This window comes from Perna viridis, chromosome 12, assembly GCF_037379345.1.
Source record: "Perna viridis isolate PV_CMFRI_1.1 ecotype Kerala chromosome 12, ASM3737934v1, whole genome shotgun sequence".
Taxonomy (NCBI): Eukaryota; Metazoa; Mollusca; class Bivalvia; order Mytilida; family Mytilidae; genus Perna; species Perna viridis.
Window position 1 is genome coordinate 18,846,434 of NC_142456.1, and position 23,848 is coordinate 18,870,281.

Genomic DNA, 23,848 nt, shown 5'->3' on the forward strand with positions numbered 1-23,848 from the left:
AGCTTATGTTCACACACCCGAATACAAATAACAATAAAATAAAATATGTTAAACCTTTGAAAATAAACAATTATCAGCGTGGATTGTATATATGAATTAGGTTAATACAAAATGACACAGAATATTGAAGTCCAAGTGAAAAACAAGCACTTTTTGCGGATGTTATGGACTTGATTTCTAGTATATACATCCTGTGGAAAATAAGAAAATAATTCACGACTAAGTCCTCCTTATGGTTAAATATGGATATCGAGGAAACAATTTCATGAAACTATTATGCGGAAATTTTGCTGTTCGAATTCAAAATGATAAGATATTTATGTTCTATGAGTTGAGTTGTGTGATTTGTAATTTAATCAATGGTGTTTTGTATTTCAAAAGAAAAAATAACATGGATCAATGTACAATTGCATTCACTGTACTTAGGTTTACGGTGACAGTATTTCTTTACCAAAAAGGTATGTATTTAGGAATTCAGTTTGATAGACTTTTTCATTTTCGTGTTTGGCATTGTAATTTCTAAAATGGGACAGCTTGGGTAACAAGTCTGAAAGGGTAGAAAATTAATCTGGATTTGAAGTTACTCGGGTTCAAACGTAAGTGGGATATAAACCTCTTCTCCACCAGTTGCAACCACGTGGTATGTAAGGAAGAGTAATCAAAGGAACCAAGATTCCAGTAGAAATTAAAAGAACAAGAATGAACCAGATGTCCCGTTAGGGTCTGCGTCCTCTGCTTTTCTAGAGACACCCGCTGAGTTGTTCATAAAAGGTTAAGTCCAGGGTAGACGAAAGAGGAAAGGAAAACTATTACACGTTGAACAAAATCAGTTTTCATGGTGCAGATGGATACATCGTAACGATCCAAGAGTTCATGATGGCGACAATGAATCTTCTGTAGTGATGACTTCTATCTTGTAGCAACATAACCCTGTTCTTGAAGGATAATTGTAGAAGTCTAGCGCGATACAAAAAGTCTGCGTAGTTACATCAAGCTCCGGTAGCATAACGTATGAGTTGCGATATGAAAACTCCGTACGCAGGTGCTGACGGGATGTTGCCACAGATGAAAAGAAAGTTGACAAGAGAAAGAATGACGCGTTCTTGGCTTTGAGTGAATCAGAATATTGTCTTAATACGTTCAAGTTGAGTGACACACCCACAACCAAGCTGTTGCTTCATTAAAGTTCAGCTCAACGTATCGCTTTTGGTGTAAAGCAAGGTCTTTCCGACTTAAGTTTTTAACGTGCTCACCAATGAACATATGAGAACATTAGTCAATGTTCATATTTTTCTGTATGTTAATGTTGTAATGTAATTTTCTCTGCACTGCAGTTACGCTGTTTGCTAAAATGATTTGACAAATAGTACTATGCTCATTACTGTCTAGAATTTTTAGCATGCAATTCTCACTGTGTTCAAAAGGTGATACATGTAGCCATAGGTTTGAGAATGAAAGTCGAAAATATTATGATTTTCGACTGCGCATTCCTCGTCGTCGGGCCATTCTATACTCCGAAATAGGTCGATCTCATGGAGCGAGGTACTAAAGTAATAGTTGTTTTAATAATTAATTATTGTAATCATGTAATCACTGCAGATTTCTTGCGCCTATCCACATTCATATGTTTGTCATTAATGAGTCTTTGTGTCGTTATATAACTTTTTAGTTTGTTATCGTTCAGTTAACGCGGACTTTATTACTTTGTTGTCGGGACCTTTAGAGCTTACTTAAAGATGTGTTTACACTTTTTGGAGACCTTTTGGTGATCTCTGAAAGTATTTATTATTACCTATTTAGGCTTTGCGTAGGTGCAATTGTTACGTTTCACCATCATATCCGTTCCTTTTTTTTTCTGTAAGTGACGTCACACCTCAATCGATCACGGTGACACCTAGATTGGCGCGGGAAATTCAAATAAATTCCCTTATAATAAATGATTGCGATTAGTTAGTAAAAAAATCAAATACTGAAGTCTTCAAAGTCGCTAATCGTCAAATATTCTCTGCCACTGATTTTGGTTTGCCTCAACATCCGAAATGGCACGAATGCGATATGCTCAAGAAACTGTAAACGTCAATTGTGGATCACAGCCCTTTTTGTGACCTTTTTTTAAATGTATCGTTGATGGACAGATGACAGAAATGTCAATAACATGACTTTTTGTATTTTTTTAAAATTCTGTAATAGTTTTAAGTTTTCTTGTATGTAGTTATTTTATCCAACGGTTTACGAGACAGAATTTACAACATCAACAAAAACAAAAAAGTCAGTTTCTTTAATTTCACAAAATAATTAGAAATATATATACATGTATGTGGACTGAATTTTATTTATTAATCGATGTCATTGGTATACACGTTGCGCATATTAATTCATTCAAATGCATACTGACTAAGATTGAACTAGTACCTATTTTTTTAATGATATACGGTTTTAAGTGTCCTAAAACATTATTCTAATTGTCACGGTCTGAAAAGTCTGGATCGGAATGTCCGCCGGCATTCACAAGGAATTATGGGTTGTCATGGTCTGAAATTTTTCGAGTCGAATTGTCCGGCATAGGTAAATATGGATCTTATAAACTGCGAAACGTCTTAAAAGATTTATTTCATTTAATTTCGTTTCATTCTGTTTCGATTTGTGTTGTTTAAATTTGTTTTTATTTTGTTCTGATCAATTATTTCGTATTGTTCCGTTGATTCTTTTTTTTTATCGATTCTTTTCGTTTCGTATTGTTTCGCAATTTATAAGTACCCAAGAATTATGAATAATATTGATGAAGTAATTTTCGTGAATATCTGGATGCCAGCCATACTGCAGACTATTTTGGCCAAACCTATCTTGGAAAAGCTATGATTCGATTCATATTTAATCATCCAATCTAGCGAATATTTTCCGAGACTGGTTTAGTTTTCAATCGCATTTACAAAGTATACGCAAAAGAAGCTGCCATGTTGCTATTTTTCAGCTTCTGAAAATGAATGTACACACCGGATATTGTAAAGAAATATGATTAGTTACTAGAGAAATAAATCACGGAATTTCCATTTTATCATTGTTTGACAATTGGCTGACCATTTATGGCGATATTTTTTCTCTAGCTGTCACTCGGGCATTCAGGAGTAAAAATGCGGCATAAATGGCCAGCCCGTGGTAAAACAGTGATAAAATGGACATTCCGTGATTTATTTTGATTCTAATAAGACAAGTATTAGCTTTCCAAAAAGGCTTGCAAAATATTTAATAAATATGTTAGCTCACATATATAATGTGTAGGTCAAGATAATTAGAAGTTTGCATATTGGTAAACATATAATTTAGGTTGGTACAGAATCTTTTAGCAATGAATTTTATACGCAACTAGACATCGATAAGATGGCCACCTTTTCTATGGGCCCGCGAAGGAGGACCAACTCTCTATTTGCCTTTGTCACATGCATACCATTAATTGTAGATAGTGGATAAGTGTGTGAGGAAATATTTTGAAAATAAAAAAGAAATAGAAAATAAAATAATTTGACCTTCAGGTCAAAAAGCCTCTCATATAAGACAACAAATGTTACAGCCGGAACAAGAAATTACTAGTAAAAATCAATAATTCAATGTCAACGTCCAAGGACATCATCAATGGTAGGAGACACTATGCTTTGAGGTGATCTACCCACATGCCAAATATCAAAAGACTATCTCATACGACAAAAAAGTTACAGATCGGACAAGAAATTACCATGCAAAAATCAATAATTTAACCTCAAGGTCAACGTTCAAGGCCGATCGTCATCATTAATGGTGCACGACAACTTGTCCTTAAGTGATCTATCCACATGCAAAATATCAAAATCATATCTCATAAGACAAATGAATTACAGCTCAGAAAAGAAATTACCATTTAAAATCAGTAATTTATCCTCAAGGTCAAAGGTCATAAGCGATGGTACGCGACACCGTCTTGAGGTGATCTAACCACATGCCAAATATCAATACCTATCTAAAAAGACGAAAGAGTTACAATCAGGACAAGCTTTTGTAACAGACGGACGGACAGGGCAATAACTATCTGGCGACTGCCACTTTTTGTGGCGGGCCCTAATAATTCTGTAAAATACTTGGTTGCTGCTCTCATCTGGTCTACGAAGTATGTTTTATACTATTTTGAGAGGAAATATTCAAAGTAAGGTTGATGTGGTAGTTCATTTCTTCTCCATGTAAACAATTTGCCTAGTCTGAACTTTGACTCTGTGAATAAAGTGTTATTGGTAGGTCATTTAGGTGGGATGTTGACAGACTTATCAATTCAGATATGTCGGGAGCATACCTAATATCTGAGAAACCAGGTAGGACATTAAAAGGATGAACATTTGGTTATCTGATTCCAATTTTTCAGTATATCTGTACATTTTTATGCTTAGGTGTATAACAAATATTGTAGAATTTTTTGTTTGTAAGAACTTTTATACTTAATACCATAATGAATTAAAAGTTTGTGTTTGAAATACAAACTTAAAGTTTGCGGAACCTTTGTAGGTCAAAGTTATCTCTCTTTATGGGATGCTAACATTCTATTTTAGCTGGGATTGCATCTTGGAAATTCAAGTTTGATGTTTTTAACAAGGGTGAATATATTTTAAGCTTGATATTTAGGTCAAATCGACCCTTTTTTGTTTGATAGTTATTTCACAGTATATGATGGCAGTGCGCCTATTATCTGAGAAATCAAGTCAGATGTAATACTGTTCCTATAGCATTACATTTTACATACGTGTAAATTAAAAACCATTTCACCTTAAAATATAGGTCTTGTGACTTCAATATGGGGACAATGTTGGCCAGTCTACGAAAGATATATATATATATCAATCAGCAAAAAATTACTATGGCATTGTCACTTGTTTGTAACGGTGGTTTCACATCTTGCTACTGCGTGTGGTTTCACGCGTTGACGACCTAGTGACAACCGTCAATTGAATTTTCGTTGTATTTTCTGCGATGTTGGTCGCTTTCGCTACATTTCACATTTTTAGTATTTAAGCGTTTATTATCTGTAGAAAACACATATGTACATATACACATATCTAGATGGAGATTTCCAGGGAAGATGTGTCGCCTGCTTTCTATGTATTCAGTGAACAAAAAGTAGATGAGCCACCTTCATGAAAACGGTACTATATGATAAAACATCCTGTAAAATTTTCCATAAAACACCTAAGCGTAAAATACATAAGTATTCCGTAAACATAAAGTAGATGAGTGACAGCCATGAAAATGTTATACACGCCATAGAACTATGGGATAAAACATTCTGTAAACTATATAAGCTCTACTGTATGTGGCTGCTGAGAAAACTGCGATGAAAATTTTGTACATGTGTAAAATAGCTAGGTGTATTCAAGTGGTATTTGACCAGTGAAGTGGACGCGGGAATTGTAAACTATGTAATGCCAACAATGAAATCACGGCCACAAAAGTACTTTGCATAACTTGACCATACCTTGATGTATATTTCCCTAAAAACTCGCATCTTACCTATTCTTTCTTCTTAAATTTATGCATTTGATGCAAACAATCTTGAAGCCGATTGAAAAGGGCTGGTCTGATGGAACCGAATTACTTGACAGAAGAATCAAGGGAACCAAGGTTATAGCGGTAATCAAAAGAATGTAATCCAGGGACAAAGACCAGACATAGAAAACAGACATACACAACAAAGAACATGAAGTAACTAAAATCATACACACAAAGTAACAAAAGCAAATGAGTAACTCGGACTCCACTAAAAACTGTTAGAGCGAGATGGCGTCCTTGGTTTTTATATACTTTTCGCTTCTAAGCCGGTGGTGCCGATTCACCTTCAGCCTGGTCACACGATCGAGTTCGGTTTAGGTATTACTCATGTGTCGTCATAGGATTCTGTGAACTTTGAATTGGTTTTACATATCTTTGATGAGATCAGTACCAGTTTGATTACTGGTTTACAAATTCTTGCACGTCTCTTGCTATAAATTATTTTGCCAGGGAACAGATCAAAACCGGAAGTCGTGTTAAATCTTAGATATGTCGCCTTGACGCCAGGCAATTACGGTACTTTTTTTTTTTTACATTTTCCTGACCTATTACAGTAACCTTAGACCTGCCATATTTGGCTGCATACTTAAAGCTATGTCAGCTGAAATGGTTGGTAAGGAAACGTGGTACCGGTACAACGCATGGACTGAAACGTTCCATTCATTTTCAATTATTATTGTTTTTTTTTCATACAGCCATGATGGCGCACTTGACGCATGAAAATCAAACATAGTTGTGGTCTCAAAAGACGTCATACTAGAATTTTCAATTATACCTTAATTGTAATTGTAATCATTTTTTGCTTATATGCTGAATGAAATAATTAAATGTTCACGGAATCAGAACACACAATTCGTATATAATTATAAACATTCAAAAAGTTTTTTTTTTTAATTTAATTGGTGCTAATCATCATAGCAGAACAGAATTATATATGAATACTAGGCAAATGCTTTTTGGAATATGAGTTAAAAACAAAAAATGAAGTAATTGTGTACTTTTTGTAATTGTTTTTTTTTTCTTGTTTGGATTTAGTTCTTAATATGTACTGAATGTTTCTGTTAGTAGGTAACTCTTTGAAATTGATGTACAGCATACCGGAATTTTCAATATTAATATAATTGAATATTTGTGTTTAAACATAATCTCATTCTATTTAGTTCAAGCTTCAACCAGTTCCAGGACAGTATTTGTCAAGCCAGGGACAACTGCACTTCTTCATTGTCCAGACAGAACAATCGGTATACCTACCTTTTGGTTAAGTGATAAGTATAAATGGCCAGTAGCGGATGGACAAACAGTGTCGAGCTATTCCCGTGAGGGGAAGTTTAAAGTAGAAGGCAATTTTTCCCAAGGTGAATACAATCTTGTAATAACAAATGTGGCAGCAGAGGATGTCGGAAAGTTCACTTGTGTAATTTCAAGAAATGGAAATCCAAGGCAATATGATATACACCTTGATCTCTTGGGTATGTACAACTGTTATTTTTAATCGTGTTTTACGTAGTTTCAGTTCCATTAAAATTATTATTTTGCTGTCAATTTTGTTTATCTGAAGTACAAATTTCGACGAAATTACCAAAATGGCTGTACAAGAATATTTTATTTGGTATTCCAATGACACTAAATTACATGAAGGTCAAAATAAAAGACGCATTTTTGAAAAAAAAATACTAATAAACTAAAAATTAGCTAATTGATGGTTTTTGTGTCAAACATTTTGTGTTATTTCTATAGAAACAATATTTTCATATACAATGTAACCTTCCAAGACCCTGAATAATCAGAAATTTGTTTAAATTTTAAAGTCCTTTCGTATCATTTTAAACTTGAAACTTGCTAAAAACCGAAACAGTTTTAGCAAGCTCCGAAGCAGTGTCTGACGTTCGAAGTTCATTCGCCCCGTGAAGGTCCAGGTGTCAAAAGAATAGGCCTGCAGCAGCGCTAAGCTTGTCGTAAAAGGCGACTAAATAGTGCTCAGGAACCTAGCCAGGGGCTAGGCGCTCTGCCCACAGAGCAGCTGGGTTGTGTGTCCCAGGTGGTGGAATGGGGTACCCCTGGCGTGTTACATGCTTGGGTGTCAGGCTATAATACGGAAAACCTGACCGCAAACCATAGTGGTGCACCGTATTGGGAAAGATGCCACGTTCCTCGCACGTTAAAGAACCCTGCTGTGGTATTCGATAGGAGTAGGAACCTTTGCGCTCCGCCACAGGAGTCTAAATTGCCCGACCTTACCCATCCCTCACTTTTTCTAGTGGCAATCAAAAGTTGTCGACCCTTTTATCCTTGTGTCCCATCCCATTTTTCATTTCATCATCATTTCATGTTCATTTTGTCATCCATTTCATGTTCATCGTCTGAATATAGCTGAAATACTGCTGCTCGGACGTTAAACACCAACAATCAATCAATCAATCAATCAATCAATCAATCAATCAATCGAAGTTCATTCTGATAAGAGAGGAAACAAACGACTACCGCTGCGTGGAGTTTGCAGTCTTATTTAGATGCCAAAAAGGAATTTGGGTTAGACAGGTTTGACTATCTAGTAACGTACTTTTTATTTACAACACACGTATGCAATACACACACACACACACACACACACACACACACACACACACACACACATATTTGTTTGTGGGTGTGGGTGTGTGAATTATACATGTATAATCGTTCCTATAGATAACTTACATTTTTTTCTGTTTTCTTGTAAAATTATACAGACATAAATATACCCATAGTGGTTTAACATTTTTTCGATGTGATATTTTGTAACGAACAGCAGGGGCCTGCGCGTGTTGAGCATACGTCATCATGTCAGATCAAGAGGTGTTTATCAATATATTCAAATCAGCTCAACATTCCATACATGGTATATTATACTTTTTGTAAGTTCGTCATTGCGATTTACTGTATACCCTAAAATTCCTTGTATGCATTAAAAAATTAACTTATATTTCAAAAACATAATTGATCAATGGGCTACTATGAAGGGGGCCCGGGTAAGAGGCATTTCTCACAAAAAAATCAGGGTTTCTCGAAGCTATATTAGGGATAAGACGTGTCCTAAGACTATTTTAGGATTCGTCTCTGTCCTAAGTCGTGTTCTCGAAGCCATCATAAGTTAAGACGAGTCGCAATTTTCATCCTAACTTTAGGACGACTAAATTGGTGTCTTAAGATCATATTATCGAAAAAATTACCACAGAATGACCGGCATGCGTCGGTTCAAACATATTTTAAAGGAATGTGCATGATTTTAAACTTTCACCTGAATGTTTTACGATTCAGTGACACTTTATTAAAAAAAATTCTGTTTCTAATACATGTATGTAACAATCGGTTTTTAAATCCACTCGCATGCATATGATTAGGAAGCAATCATTTGATTTTTTTGTCCACAAAAAAATGTGAAACAAAACTTTCTTGGAAAAAAAATCCATAGCTGCCGACGCCTCCCCCTCAATAATCAAATGGTTTTTGCCTTATCATATATGAATTTTTGTTTATTTGATATAACAATACCAACCATTTACCCGTATTTGATTTTTTTAAATAAAAATATGATAAAAATAATAATTTAAACATTTCACAAAATATACTTATGATGTCTTTATGACGTCTTAACTTTAGACATGTCTGAGATAGCTTCCACACACAACCTAACATTGTCATATTATGTTCCTACCTCCATTCTAAAGTTGGTCTTAGGACGTGACTTAGAACATATCTTAAGACAGCTTCGAGAACTCCACCCCAGATGATAATTAAATGCGCGCATGATCAAGAATTTCACCAGACACAGGATAAACAAAAACAGTAATGACGATTGATGACGTTATCATTCATTCATTCCAAAAGTAGGTCGGCACTTACTATCATGATATTTTTCTTCGACATTTAATAGATGAATGTCAAGGCTACGTGTGTATAAAGCCAGGTCATATCAATTGTTATTTTTGAATTTGTATCGAAGGCTTAATATTTTACCACCATTTTGAAATTCTATATACGAGTTTATGAATAGTTTGCAAAATAGTGAAAATTCCCTATATAATTGATGTAAGATGTTGTAAAAATTGTCCTTACTAAGTGTCAGTCTCTGTAAGAATCAGGCAGTGGGTGAAATATGGTATGAAAAAAATCTCATTTTTATGTAATTTGAATATTTGCACCATCATTATGAAGGAAAATAGAAAATATTTTCCATATCATGTTGGTGCATTGAGTTATAGTTCATTGAAATGCACTGATAATGAAAAATTCAAGGGCAGATAACTCCTCATTTTTCTAACATTCTATTGAAAATTTTCTGAGCGAAGCCAGTGATGCAGAGATTAAATAATGGTCTTTTCTAATAGGGAAAGTATCCCTGAGTTTTTTTATATTGTCTGATCGGTAGGGTTTTGACATTCTTGTTTCTGATTTTCTCATTTTGCCTGATTCTTACAAACACTTACACTTAACAGTCAATTATCTCAAAATCAAGTTTGATGACCTATTATTCATAAGTATGTTCATTCAGGGTAATCTTTGAGGAAAATAGGATAAATATTAGGTATGATTCACCTTAATTGTAGTGGCGCCGTCTAGAATGACAATCTCACACACCCAGAAGAGCAAATTATATAGCAAGGAAGGAAGTACACTGATACTAGCGTGCAAGGTTCACAGTGGACGACCATTAGAAACATTGTCGTGGATTCACGATGACAAAATTATATTTTCTGGGGGACCGGGGAGACTTGACCTCTCCCTATTAGCCAGTAGGTCACATCATCTGAAAAATTACACATGTTTGGCAAATAATTCAGCCTTTACTGAACCACTAAAGGAAACTGTTACGCTTGTAATTGCTTGTAAGTATAGGTTATTTAAGAGTAAAACTTCCAAGCTAGTTTCCATTGGAGTTGTGACTTGAACCGTTTAGAAATTAGGGGCCAAAGAGGGACCAGAAACAGGCATTTTCATGATATCCAGGCAATAACTTTATTATTAGTGAATTGATCTCGTTGAAATTGTGCGATGTCCCAAACAACAAAAAGAAGACTTTCTGTTGTTATGACCTATTCTCGTGAAAGAGTAATCAAGGGGACCAAGATTCTAGCGGAAATAAAAAGAATGTAATCCAGGGACAAAAACCAAACACGGAAAACAGACAAACACAATAAAGAACTTACAATGACCAAAATAAGACGTACAAAGCAACAAAAGTAAATGGGCAACTCGAACTCCAATAAAAAACTAGGAGCATGGACCAGAAGTACAGGTAGAGTAAGCATCCTCTGCTTTTTCTACAATAAACAAAACCAAGTCCAGTGTATATTTACACGACACATGACGAAACGTAATGTAGTAGGGTTAGAAACAGGGCAATACACAAAAATAAAACACTGTAGTGCATTCATTGGGTCACTTTCCGTCAACTTGTTTGATAAATGTCCGGAAAGTGAATAACATTATAAATGATAACACATAAAAGTATTCACACCATAAGACGCATAACAGAGTTCACATGGAACAACATTGCACTACATTTAAAAGAAATTGAAAGAAACTATATGCGTCTTGTGAGTAGTACATGTATCAACACTGCAAAAATGAATATAGTACATTTTGATTAGACTCTGATTCTCAAAAATACAGATGAACTACTAGATCAACTTTGCACTGTTCCACTCTTCCAGAATTTATATGATCCGGACGGCTTAAATGACTACGCAGTTCAAAATATAGAAAATTTAAAATACAATAATTCGGTCAAACTAACTTAGTAATTACAGTGTACTTTGTAAATTGATACAAAGGCTTTTGTGCGTCCCCAAATCACAAACAGGTGGTGTCAAACACTCGTACCTACATCGTCTGAATATAGCTGAAATATTGCTGCTCGGACGTTAAATCCCAACAAACAAACGTACCTACAGTACAGTATGAAAATCGTAACATAGTGCTACAGGAAGCATAAGCTATTATATCAGATTTATAAATGAATACAGTTTTAATTTTGCATTTTACACAATACGTTAGCACATATGTTTTAGTAAATCAGAATTTAGATATTTTGTCTTTTAAAAAACCGCAATTGGTTTTGTTTACAATAAATTGTGTTAAAGATATTTTTACCAACTAGCGCTCGTCAGATACTCGCTCCGATTGCACATCTGTACAAAACCATTCATTCCTATACTTACGCTAAAATCGTGAACTTTAGAGCTAGACAATTAAATAATTAGTCAAGAGAATGGAACACCAACCGACGATACTGGAAACTAAATAATGGAAAGGAACTAAATTCTACCAAATTTCACGATCACAACCAAAGCTCAAAAACCTCGACACATCTGGGTAGCCCAAACTTTGAATTGCCTCTGACAAGATTCCTGCCGAATAGTATCAATCTGAACTCAATAAAAATCGATACATAATACACCTGAGAAATGTCACAGCTGAACGAACCTGAACTACCTGAATCTACCCTAGTATAAATATACCTCGAATAAAATAAAATGACACACTACAATACAAATATAATCTATACTGAACTGTAAAATAATAAACACAACGAAAATGCACAAGTAAACATACATACAAAAATACCACCTTATCACACCCCAGCTGAAAAATGACGTCCCATCATTATAGGTAGTGTGGATGGATGACGTCTAGTGCTGAAAGGGCTGCTTTTCTGCTAAACCAGTGTCTACTAACAGAAGTTTCTGTGCTAAAGTTGTCAGATATTTAGTTTGTCAGATGTATGCCGCCACTATGGTTAACTAGCTCGACAGTATAGCTGCAATGCTGGTTTCAAACTGTCCAGAGCGAAACCAGGCTGGTTGTCTTTGCATCCTACCAGACCGTCCGTCATGTGTGTGGGATGTCTGTTCTGACTCCAGTATCATCACCAGAACTCTATCACCCTTCTGAATGGCGGCACTTCTAATGCGGATATCATATCCTTCCTCCTGGGTTGCCTGCGCCTTTCGTTATAACTCTGCTGCCAGTTGATAAGCCTAGGCTAATCTGTCACATGGATTCTGCACATACTTTGTCATTGGCGTCTTCTTGTTCTTGTATTGACCAAAACAAGGTCTAGTTGGAGGCGATGATATTGTCGAAACATAAGAAAATATGGTGCAGCTCCTGTGGACTCATGACAAGTACAGTTATAGGTCTGGACCATGGGTGCGATGTAATCCCTCCAGCTGGACTTCTGAAGCGGCTCAAGGGTACCCATCATGTTCATCAGGGTCCTCTTGAATCTCTCCAACATTCTGTTACCCATAGGATGGTATGGTCTTATTCTTGACGTCTTCATTCCAAGTAAAGCAGATAATTCCTGAATAACTTCGCTTTGGTCTGAATGATGTTTCCTTGGAATGCCGTAGTAGACGATAAGTCAAAAAGTGCCTTTGCAGTGGTTCTCGCTGTCTTATTCTTTGTTGGAATAGCATGAGCATAACTGGTAGTGTTCGGTTATAATAAGGAGGTGCTCACATCTACCCTTGGAACGCTCTAACTGTAAAAAATCAATACAGATAAGCTCAAGTTGAACAGTGGACTAGACACTGACTGTCACCAGACTGTGGCAAACGTCAAAGTCCATTTGCGTCTCCGTTCTTCTTACCAGGAAGGTACAAGGTGTCGAAGTTAAAAGCAGCGAGAGCAGCAAGCCATCTGTGTCATGTTGCGTCCAGTTTGGCTGTAGTAAGTACATACATCATAGGTTTGTTTTCAGTGAGTACTCTGAAGTCGCTCGCACACAAGTATTCCACTTCAAGACCAGGAATTCCAACTTAAGTGGTGGGTATCGCTTTTCAGACTCCTGCTCAATAGCTGATGACTCTCTTTACCCCTGTTGTTCCTGGTACAATACAGGTCCCAAACTAACTGACTCCCGAGGCATCGGTATGTACTTCATAAAGCAAGTCAGTACTGGCATATCCAAGAATGAGTGCAAACACAAGGAGTTCCTTCAAGTACTAGATGGCATGATCTTGCACTGGTACCTATTGCCATGGTTTCTGCTGATGCTTCTTCCATCTTTTGGATACAGGTGCTGACATCAGGTCAGTTAATTCTCTGTTCACTTTGATGTTACCAATGTTGATGTCGTCAAAACCATTAATTTCTAAACGTGAATATGAGTAACAAAGCTTATACGTCTACTGACCTATTTCACAGAATAAAGTCCTACAACTCCTATAAGATCTTTCCTTGTCAATACCAAACACTAATGAAACAAGAAGTATCATAGATATTTGTGACAGGGTATGATGATAAAAGATGTTAGTGCAGGTTGTTACTTCCCAAGGATTGTCAAGTGCACAACTCTATCACAACAACCACAATTATACATTAAACGTAGCTTTTATTATAAAGTTTATGTATCAATGTCAGAAACTTGTAATATGTTTAGTGACCCTCAATGTAATCTAACTTTTAAAATGCAGCACTGTACAATAAATCATCATAAGTACACATACATAAACAAAGAAAAACTATAGAAGTGACAGTAAACATATATACATACAAATGACATATACTAACACATACAAGTAATAAAGCTACCACATATTAACAAAAGAAAATCTGGTAAGGACTATGTGTGTCCATACTATACTCCGAGTAAGCAATGCGTAACTGCAACCTGGTTTTACAAACAATCAGTCATTAAAAAACAGATAAAGTCCAACTAAGACAAAAATGTATAGAATTTTTAACAAAAATATGCATAAGTGTGTGTGTGTATAGTTGACACTATCTGGTACTTCCGGTTGACCTTGACATCAGTGGAAACGCATCAAAAAGAAAACCGGGAAAGGGGGTAATTCAGGTATGAGGTCTATTAACAAACAGATAATTTCAACAATAACTCATCATAGTAACAATATCAATCATGTTTTACATAAATACCACAGATAGGCAGTTATAAATTTCAAACTTATTATGCAAAACTTTCAAAGTATTTTCTCAAAACTCAATTCATATTCCAGCACAAATATACCATGACAAAATAAAATAAGACTCTGCAACACAAATATAGTCTGCACTGAAATATAAGAAAATCAACACAATGAAAATACACAAGTAAACATACTAACCACAATACATCCTTACCACATTAATACAAGTCCTACATTTTTATTTGCAGACAACATCACATTATATATTGTCTTACCGGTAAATACATTTTTATATTGGCTGAATTGTCTAAATCTTACATGTAATATTCGTTTTTAATGACCGCGGCTGCACATCGTCTTATCATTTAATAGATAAACCAACTGTAGTTATCCTTGGCAATGATGTTCAAAAGGTAATAGAGGGATCCAGGGTGACACTTGAATGCAGTGTAGAAAGTAATCCAGCGGCGACACTTGTTGTTTGGAAGCGTGAAATCGACGATGGTTTTAACACTAAACTCAACAATATGTCTGTGCTAGATTTACTGTTGATTAATAGAAGAGATGCCGGAAATTATGTATGTGAATCTTTAAACAGCATTGGTAAAGGCTGGGACAGGATAAAACTAGATGTTCTATGTAGGTTTACATTATACCTATAAAATAACAATATTTTGGGGAAGTAAATGTGTGTAATTAATGTTCTTGTTTCAACATCTAGAGAAAAATTAATGATGAACCATTAATTAAATAAATAAATCCTTGCATGTCTGATGACACTGTTAATAAGGTATATCAATTTGGCTTTAACTAAAGAGCACACGAAAATTATCAAATTAAAATGATTAACATCAATACGAAATAACGACAGTTTCGAGATCTAGACAGAAAATATCAAAGCGAGCCTGATGATGTTCTGTTACGTAATATTGTCATACAAAACTGCCGATATGTTTTAGTATTACGGCATAAGAAACCATAGAAAATTAATTAAGTTGCCGATTACTTCTAAAAAATGACGTCCTTATAATGTAAAAAATATCTTACCATATATACCTTCCCATAGGCGATTCAAATGTATAGCATTTTTTTGTAATAAAAGATAAGAAATAATTTATGTTAGGTACGGTGTTCTCATTTACAAACGAGTTGGCCTTTATGTACGTGTTTTATATATTGTAACGCTCGGTATACAATTGTCGAATATAGAGACCCGGCCAATGTGTAAATGAGTATAACGCCATACGCTTGATTAAAAAAAGTACTATATAGATAGTAGCCACTTTCAGATTCACGTAGCTGTGTCCTACTATACTTACTGCGTCGAACGAGTAGGGAGGCAAACGTGAAAAGGCAATGACTATGCACACACACACAGGCAAATAATACTAGAACAAATCTACATATTGATAAAATAAATAAGGTTTTTCTAAATAGCAACACTCTGGACTGCATCAATCGAGATGCATTATTTTTTTCTCAAAAATACCATGTAAATTATTTAATACAAATAGCCAATGCACTGCGGATTGCCGGTTCAATTCAGTTTCGTCTAATGTTTTTCTCCGGTGATCTACCGCTTATGTATGTCCTTTTTTATTTTATCTTTCAGTTGATTAATTGCCTTTTCTGAATAAACGAGAACTTGAGTTACCCTTATCTATATCCACGACAATCGTTCATCCTCACGTGCAAAATCTTTGTTTTCCTAAAACAATCCTACTATTTTCAGTGTATGTTAGTTACTAGTATTACACGGCCAAATGTGCCACATATGATTATCATATGGTGCTCGATTTATGATAATCATATGGTAGTCGTATGACAATTATATGATATTTAACATTATGTAGTCATATGATTATCATATGATTCTCATATGATAATATGGGCTTGAAAAGATATGATAATCATATATTTGTGAAAAACACGTGATTTTAATATGATAACCATGCGATTATCATCTGTTAACTGAAACATATGATTATCATATGGTGCTCGATTCATGTGAATTTATATGATGCAAGCCATATGATTTTCATGTGTGGTACAATTGCCTGTGTAGACATGTCATGTTTATTTTATTCGAATACCAATATAAGCAACTTAAAATTCTTATGCAAATTTGTGTTGTTTTCTGACAAAATCACTACAAAAATATTCTGTCACTGCATTGGGTAACATACACTGAATTCCACTAAATAGTTGTGTAAACACGATTAATACGAATACAATTTTTATAGATCCCCCAGAAATTTCTTTCGTCTACCAGAACTATTCTACTTTCGACGAGATAAAACAAATAACTTGCCTACCTGCTGGAAACCCACAGAACTATACATTCTATAAGTGGGAGCACACATCGGAATTTGGAGAACATATTCGGTTTTTGAAGGGGAATGACGAAGGTGTTCTTAGTCTAGAAAATAGTTTACCAGGCAACTACTGGTACCAAGACTCCGGTTTCTACAAATGTTCAGTCAGCAATGGAATACCAGATATCAATGGCGTCTTTAACCAGTCAAAATCTGTGTTCCTGTCCATTTATGGTATGGTTATTTTTACATAAATTTTTCTCGCAATAAGTGTTTCAATTAAATAATATTTTTATTGAATTCCTTTTATTTTTCTTAAAATTGCTGCTCTTTTGGTAGACATGTAAATTTTACTGGGTTCGGAAAATTGGATTCAGCAACATCCGGCACAATGATATAATTATACCACTTAACTTTGGACAGTACATAACATTAGATATTAACGTGGAGAGACCGAGGTGTTCTTAGTATAGTCAACTTGTACAAAAATACCTGGCAACCCCTGAATGGTGCCAGTTTTTATATTTGATGAAATTGTAATGAAAGACCAGACACACATGCTTTCTGTAGTTCTGTTGAACACGCATACACCACAAATTAAATATAATAAGATTCGTATAAACAATATGAGTCATGATGACTTATATAATGTTTTAAGAAATCTAAAAACACTGTATCTACATTTTAAGTAGGGCAATATAAGTGACGCTAGCAGCATTACAGCATAATTGGTTATTTTTTTTCTAGGAAAGCCGATTATTTTGTCATTCCCAAACACTATCTATGGTATCATTGGTGAACTATTGACAGTTTTCCTTGACATATTGAGTGCACCAATGCTCGATGAGGTTTATATTGACAATCTGACATCTACACAATATTATACTAATGTCAACTTCAAAGCCCCGAGAGTCGTCTTGAAAGCTAAATTTCACAATGTGTCGACTAGAGCAACTGGGTATAGAGTTTCTATCGAAATTCTAAATTTGACCAGCGACTGGTTTAAGAAGACTATTATTGGAGTAAAAAACACTTTTGGAAAATCAGAGAATGTCATTGAAGTTAAAGAAGCTAGTACGTTTATTATTTTAGTTTTCTTAATATAAATCTTGAAAACGGATATTTTTGTGAGAAATTGATTGTACATGTTTTTTTTGAAATAAAGAAATCCTGCGTCGTATTCACAAATCAATTGAAGGGAAAATATATTTTACAAATTTTACAAGTAATACTCTAGCTAAAAATCATGCAAAAGGTGATACATATTTGGAACGCTTGCATGTTTTTATTTTTGATATCTTGATAAAACAGAATACAGAACTTAGTAAACAGAAATTAAATGTGGCTTTTCATATAACCCTTGGTCGAAGGTTTCTTTAAGTAATAATTATAGAATAAACAATGAAGGGAGATAACTCTGTACTGCAAATGACATTGAAATACAGTAAAAACCATATTTGGTTTTCTATGAGAATAATGTCCTTAGAATAGAGTGGTTGGGATGAATGATAAAAATAATAGTATCACAAATTTAGAATTTGCATGACTCGTACAAAGATTGCTACATAACTTGTTCAGTGACAGAAACTTTAACCCCTTGAAGTTCTATAAAACAAGTTTTAAAAACCTGATTCCAGAATCTTTTTTAATACTATATTAAATAAATAATTTTTGAATAACGTTCTTACCACACGAACTGTTTTATGCAAACAATAATGTGGCGTTATTCGACGTCTTAATCGTTTTTTTATCGTCTTTTTCAACGAAAATGTTTTTTTCTTATTTTCAAAGCAATTCCGGAAGAACCATTAAGCGTCAATGTTTCAGCCAAAGATATTAATCTAGTGGTCAAATGGCAACGAAACTTTGACGGTGGACTAAAACAGTCATTCTACATTGAATATAAGATCAAAACCAACGATCAATGGTCAATAATCAAATCTCTAAATAAGTCAACATCAGAAATATTGTCATGGACCATTAATGGGTTAAGACACGATCAATGGTACACTGTCCGTATGTTTTCTAGAAATAAACTTGGAGAAAGCAACAGGACTGAGGAAATCTACATCAAAACTAAAGGTATATTGTATAACCTATTTTTGCTGATTTACGGAATTCCAATTTTAGAACACATGTTGAAAAGAGTGCACGTCGTAAAATTGAATAACAGCAAAATTGAATTGACAACTTGAAGCGCAAAATATAATAATTGCTAACTGTTGATGTGGGCTAATACTATATACTATTTGAATGCCACGTGCTTAAATTAATGTATATACCTATATAATAAGACTAAACAAAATTACGTAAAGAGTCGAACCATTATATATCGTATAAGGTGTGATCTATTCAGAAAAAATTGACAAAAGAATTTGTGAAATTTGAATTTTGGTTAGCGATCACATTTAAACTTTTGTATGGAGTGCTGAACATATCAACAATACTTCTTGCTAATGTCCATTATTGCATTTGCATATGCCACAGTAATGAACATTTGGACAAAATATATACGCACATCAAATAAATTCTCGTGACATATTTATTTTCCAGGAAAATGGAATAGGATAACAATAACTATTATCATCACCGGATCTGCTGTAGCAGGACTGATTGTTCTTTTAGTTGTTATGTTTTGCTGCAGCAAATGTCAAATGCAAGGAAATCAAACGTTATCAAATCGCATAATCTCTCCTTCACAAGCTGATGACATTGACGAACATGTTTACCATGAAATTCAGGATGACTTAGTCCTACCAGCAGCAGATATAACTAGTTTGACTATACCGATAAGAAACCTATCTGGAATTTCCAAGCTAAAGACATTGCGTCAAGATACACATTCTGGTTATTTGACTCCGGACCCCTGCGCCAGAAAATCTGCCGAAAATGGAAACGAACATGAAATACCAAACAATACGGAAATTACGGAAGTAAACATATTAAGGAAGCTCCTGGCACATTCTAACAACCGGACTAACTCCGACTCATTTTCCGATGCAAGCATTAACGAAAAAGACAACAAACCACCCACCTATAACTCTTTGACACCTGACTGGAAAAACGAACCAAAGAAGGATGAATACTTGTACATATCCTAAAATTGTTATATCATTTTTTCCCTTTTAAATTGTACTTTGTTAGAGGTGGCTCTCGTTCATGACAGGCATGATTGTTGTCCTTGTGATTTTGTGACTCTGTAGAACAATGACAATAGTTTTACTCAATTTTATTATCAGCGATTGTTTGTTTGTATTTGTTAGAAAAAAAATCATATATAGATTTGTCAATTTCAAAATGCACAGTAAACTTCCAGTTTATGGACAAATGGGTAATGCTGATTTGGGGAATATAATTTTGGAAAGCCACTCATTGGTTATAAACGCTTCGTGTTGTATATAAATATAAAATGTCTACAATTAATAAAGAAACCATTAACTCTTTTCAGAAGATAAAGTTGTAAACTATCTAATAATTAAGCTTATTGGCCAGTGGGGAATGTGACAGGGAATGGAGAAAGTTAAAATAAAGTTGGTGCGAAGACGACTGTACAACGCCTGTAGCATGTGTAGTGATGATATCAGCAAACTTAAGGCAAAACAAACTTCAAAGATTATATGATAGGATTTATGCTCCTGAAGTTCCGTTTATAGATCCCAGGCACGACAGTTACACATCAACTGTGAAATATATTCATCATCAAACGTCCGGTATCCTCTATATATAGGTTAAGTTGTCTCTACAATTTAGAATTAATTTCTGTATAACAGATATGTGTAATCCTTCAAAGACGTATTATTCAAGTTGAAAGATAATACATCAACTAGAAAGTTGTCACTCTTTTCAGTTTTTCTGTAGTAGCCCTCTCAACATTTAGCCTCATGCAAATACAGAAACACAACGTCCAAAAGTGGTTCAAAATTTGTTTTCATAATTATTCCAATGCTCTGCTGAAACACCTGTTCTCCAAATTCGACAAAAATATTGTTCACTAGAAATACAAACATTTTAACAGTATCAGATTATACTAAGGATATCTTTTAGAAACAGTTTCGTTTTTCACAAAATAAGCTTTTTGTCTACTTTATACTAGATTGATAAGTTTTTACACGAGTTTCAATTGAAGATCTGGGATTTCGTCTACGAATGCGAGAAATTCCCTCTTTTTACGTTTGAAGTGCAGCGGAACGAGTGAAAAGACGAATTATTTCTCACATGGGTGAAAGAAATCCCATCTCTTCAACAGATAACGAGAGTAATAACGCATTTCTTCCGATTTACAGCCAAAAGCTGTGGAATAGCAATAAAGATCAATGAGTTATTTGCATAAAATATTTGTCGTATTACTGGGCGCGATTAACAGTTATCTCGAACATACCGTTTCATAGCAATTAATTCTTAAGGGTTTTTTTGTATAATTTGAATCTTTCAACATACACTGTCAGACAATGATGTGGACTTGCGTCCATAAAGTTTGATTAATTTATTCATGAACTTTCGGACTCTACTGGACTACTTGAAGTTTGCGAATTGCGATTGGCTATTTTACCAATGATAGACACGATCGCATGCACCTGTCTGTCATGGGCTGTCTGTCATAGAAAAACAACGAAAACGGAAAAAGAGCATATTTTCTAGACACCTGTCTTGTAGTTCACACTGAACTTGCTTCAGATTAGCAATCGTATTTTTTTAATACGCAAAATACAAATCACACTAACAGTGCGAATTTCGATATAAGGGACGACTTCTCATAAGCAGCATTAGAAAAAAAAATAGACGATTTAAATCCAAGTATTAATTCAATACAAGAAATACCAGAACAAGATATGTCGAAGTAGGAAGCCAAATTCTGTCCCAAGAGGTTCGACCAAGTGCAATACAATGAACAAATCCTTAGTGTTTTGGGAATTTTGATTTTGTAATACTGCTAAATACGATGAACAATATATGATATTTTGAATGATTTCTAATGATGGCTAGACAAAGTAGACAAATCATAATGTTATAAAAAGAAAGGCTATTACAAAAATGACAAGCCGTCTTTTGAATTTTTAAGAATCATCATATTCTAGTGTTCCCTGCAGCTTTTGATAAACGAAATGTGATCCTGGAAAAAAAGGTTTTTCTAGCATGATAGAGGGAAATTGAATGGCATATCATGCATTACATTCTATTTGGAGTAAATTATAATAAAATGGAAAGACGTGCTTAAAATAGTTCAAAAGGGAAAGGGCGCCCTCCTTAAACTTATATAGGGAGCACTAAAATCACACCTCTTGCAGTGAAAGCTTTATTGCTTCATTGTTAAATCTTTAAATTATGTTTTTTTTTTAAATTTTATTCTAATATTGACACTTTTGTTAATAAATTAAATATCAAGTAACCTTTTTACATTATGTCCTTCTTCCTGTCAATACTTGTTATCTTGACATTTGCACGAAGACCTTTTTCTTTGACATTTTATGATTTATTTTCACTAAATTACGTTGGACGTCTTCTTATCGATACTTTTGTCCGAGAAAAAAACTGAGCGTGCTTATCAGTTACTTTGGATTTTGATCTAGCTTTCATAGAGTGAGTTGGTTACAGCTTGTTGTCTTTTGTTTAAGTGTTTGTATTCTGTATCGATCTTAAATCCGAATTCCTCAGATTTTTATAGTTTTAATGTTGTATTTTTCGACCACTGTTCAAGGTTTTGGGGAGGGTTCAGCGATCACAAACATACTTTATGTGCCTGTCCCAAGCCAGGAACCTGTATTTTAGTGGTTGTCGTTGTTTTTAACGTTCATGGTTTTCCGATTGACGTTTTGTCTTTAGATTCGGTCGATTTTCGTAATTGTGGAATAGTAGGACGAAAACATTCTTCTCACTTCTTTCACTTGTTGACAAGAGTGAAAGATAGTGAATTTCATATTTCCTCGTTATCTACCCCGGACTTGACTTTTTATGAGCAACTCGGTGGGTGTTTCTAGAAAAGCAGAGGATGCTTACCCTGCCGGTGCACCTGGTCCATGCTCCCAGTTTTTAGTGGAGTCCGAGTTGCTCATTTACTTTTGTTACTTTGTATGTATGATTTTAGTTACTTTATGTTCTTTGGTGTGTATGTCTGTTTTCCTTGTCTGGTCTTTGTCCCTGGATTACATTCTTTTGATTACCGCTATAACCTTGGTTCCCTTGATTACTATTTGGTTTGTTTCAAGACGTATTGATTGATATTGATTTAAATATAGATTATTTTGTTCAAGTATTCGTTTTTACGATGAAGGTATTTTCTTTAAGTAAGCTAATTTAAATTAAGCAAAGTTGAATTTAACTCATTTATTTATTTATTTATTTATTTTTTGGTAACTAGTATTTAAATACATGAAAGACTGCTCAAAGTAAGTGTCCTTGTTAATGTTTTATTTATGCTTAATGTTTGAAGACTAAATGTATAGATATATGTATTGTAACTTTTATTAATCACTTTATTGTATATTTGGACATAGCTGCTGACAAGATTAAAGAGTAACTTAGGGATCCAAGGTTGTAGTGGTAATTAAAAGAATCTAATCCAGGTACAAAGACCAGACATGGAAAACAGACATACTCAACAAAGAACATAAAGTTACTAAAATCATACATACAAAGTTACAAACGCAAACGAGCAACTCAGACTCCAGTAAACACTAGGAGCATGACCCAGGTGCAAAAATGTAATATTAAAGTGAAGTTAGTTTGTTTAAGTCCCTTTCCATCGAATCCCTGTGAAAATGAAAGCAAGATAAACAGAAATAACAAAATTATGTAAAAGCGATACTTGAGATACGAAGATTCGAAGCACAGCATTATAGTAGTATAAGGAGTTTTGAAAGTGGCTTAGTTGTACATATGACAGACCTATCTATATACCTCTGATTGTCAGGACTAAGAGAACTAATTATATATTGTACATCGTGAGGTTTTTGTTGTTGCACCTATCGTTTTATAGTGATAATATGAGTTCTAATAACAAATAAAATATCAAATCCCTTGAAACACTTTTTATAAACAAATTCAAACTTTGTGTAATAA

The 23,848-nt window shown here is 34.4% G+C and overlaps 1 protein-coding gene across 2 annotated transcripts; it reads left to right on the top strand.

Moving 5' to 3' along the window:
- Positions 1–213: 213 nt before the first annotated feature.
- Positions 214–23,847, top strand: LOC148601561 (cell adhesion molecule DSCAM-like). 2 transcript variants are annotated; one of them, XM_088555273.1, is made up of 8 exons: positions 215–458; positions 6,726–7,034; positions 10,152–10,430; positions 14,850–15,116; positions 16,721–17,026; positions 17,540–17,866; positions 18,584–18,874; positions 19,346–22,193. In XM_088555273.1, exons 1-8 carry the CDS (start codon positions 233–235, stop codon positions 19,891–19,893), a joined length of 2,553 nt encoding a protein of 850 aa, XP_088411399.1. In that variant the 5' UTR covers positions 215–232; the 3' UTR covers positions 19,894–22,193. The 2 variants fall into 2 exon arrangements, with proteins under 2 accessions (XP_088411400.1, XP_088411399.1); XM_088555274.1 differs by lacking the exon at positions 17,540–17,866 and having other exon boundaries at positions 214–458; positions 19,346–23,847.
- Position 23,848: the final 1 nt, after the last annotated feature.

Bases quoted from the DNA above. Each gene is read 5' to 3' on its own strand.
- LOC148601561 (XM_088555273.1), top strand. From the start codon at position 233: ATGGTTAAATATGGATATCGAGGAAACAATTTCATGAAACTATTATGC. The intron at 459-6,725 runs GTATGTATTTAG...CATTCTATTTAG, and splicing joins AGTATTTCTTTACCAAAAAG to TTCAAGCTTCAACCAGTTCC. The intron at 17,867-18,583 runs GTACGTTTATTA...TTATTTTCAAAG, and splicing joins CATTGAAGTTAAAGAAGCTA to CAATTCCGGAAGAACCATTA.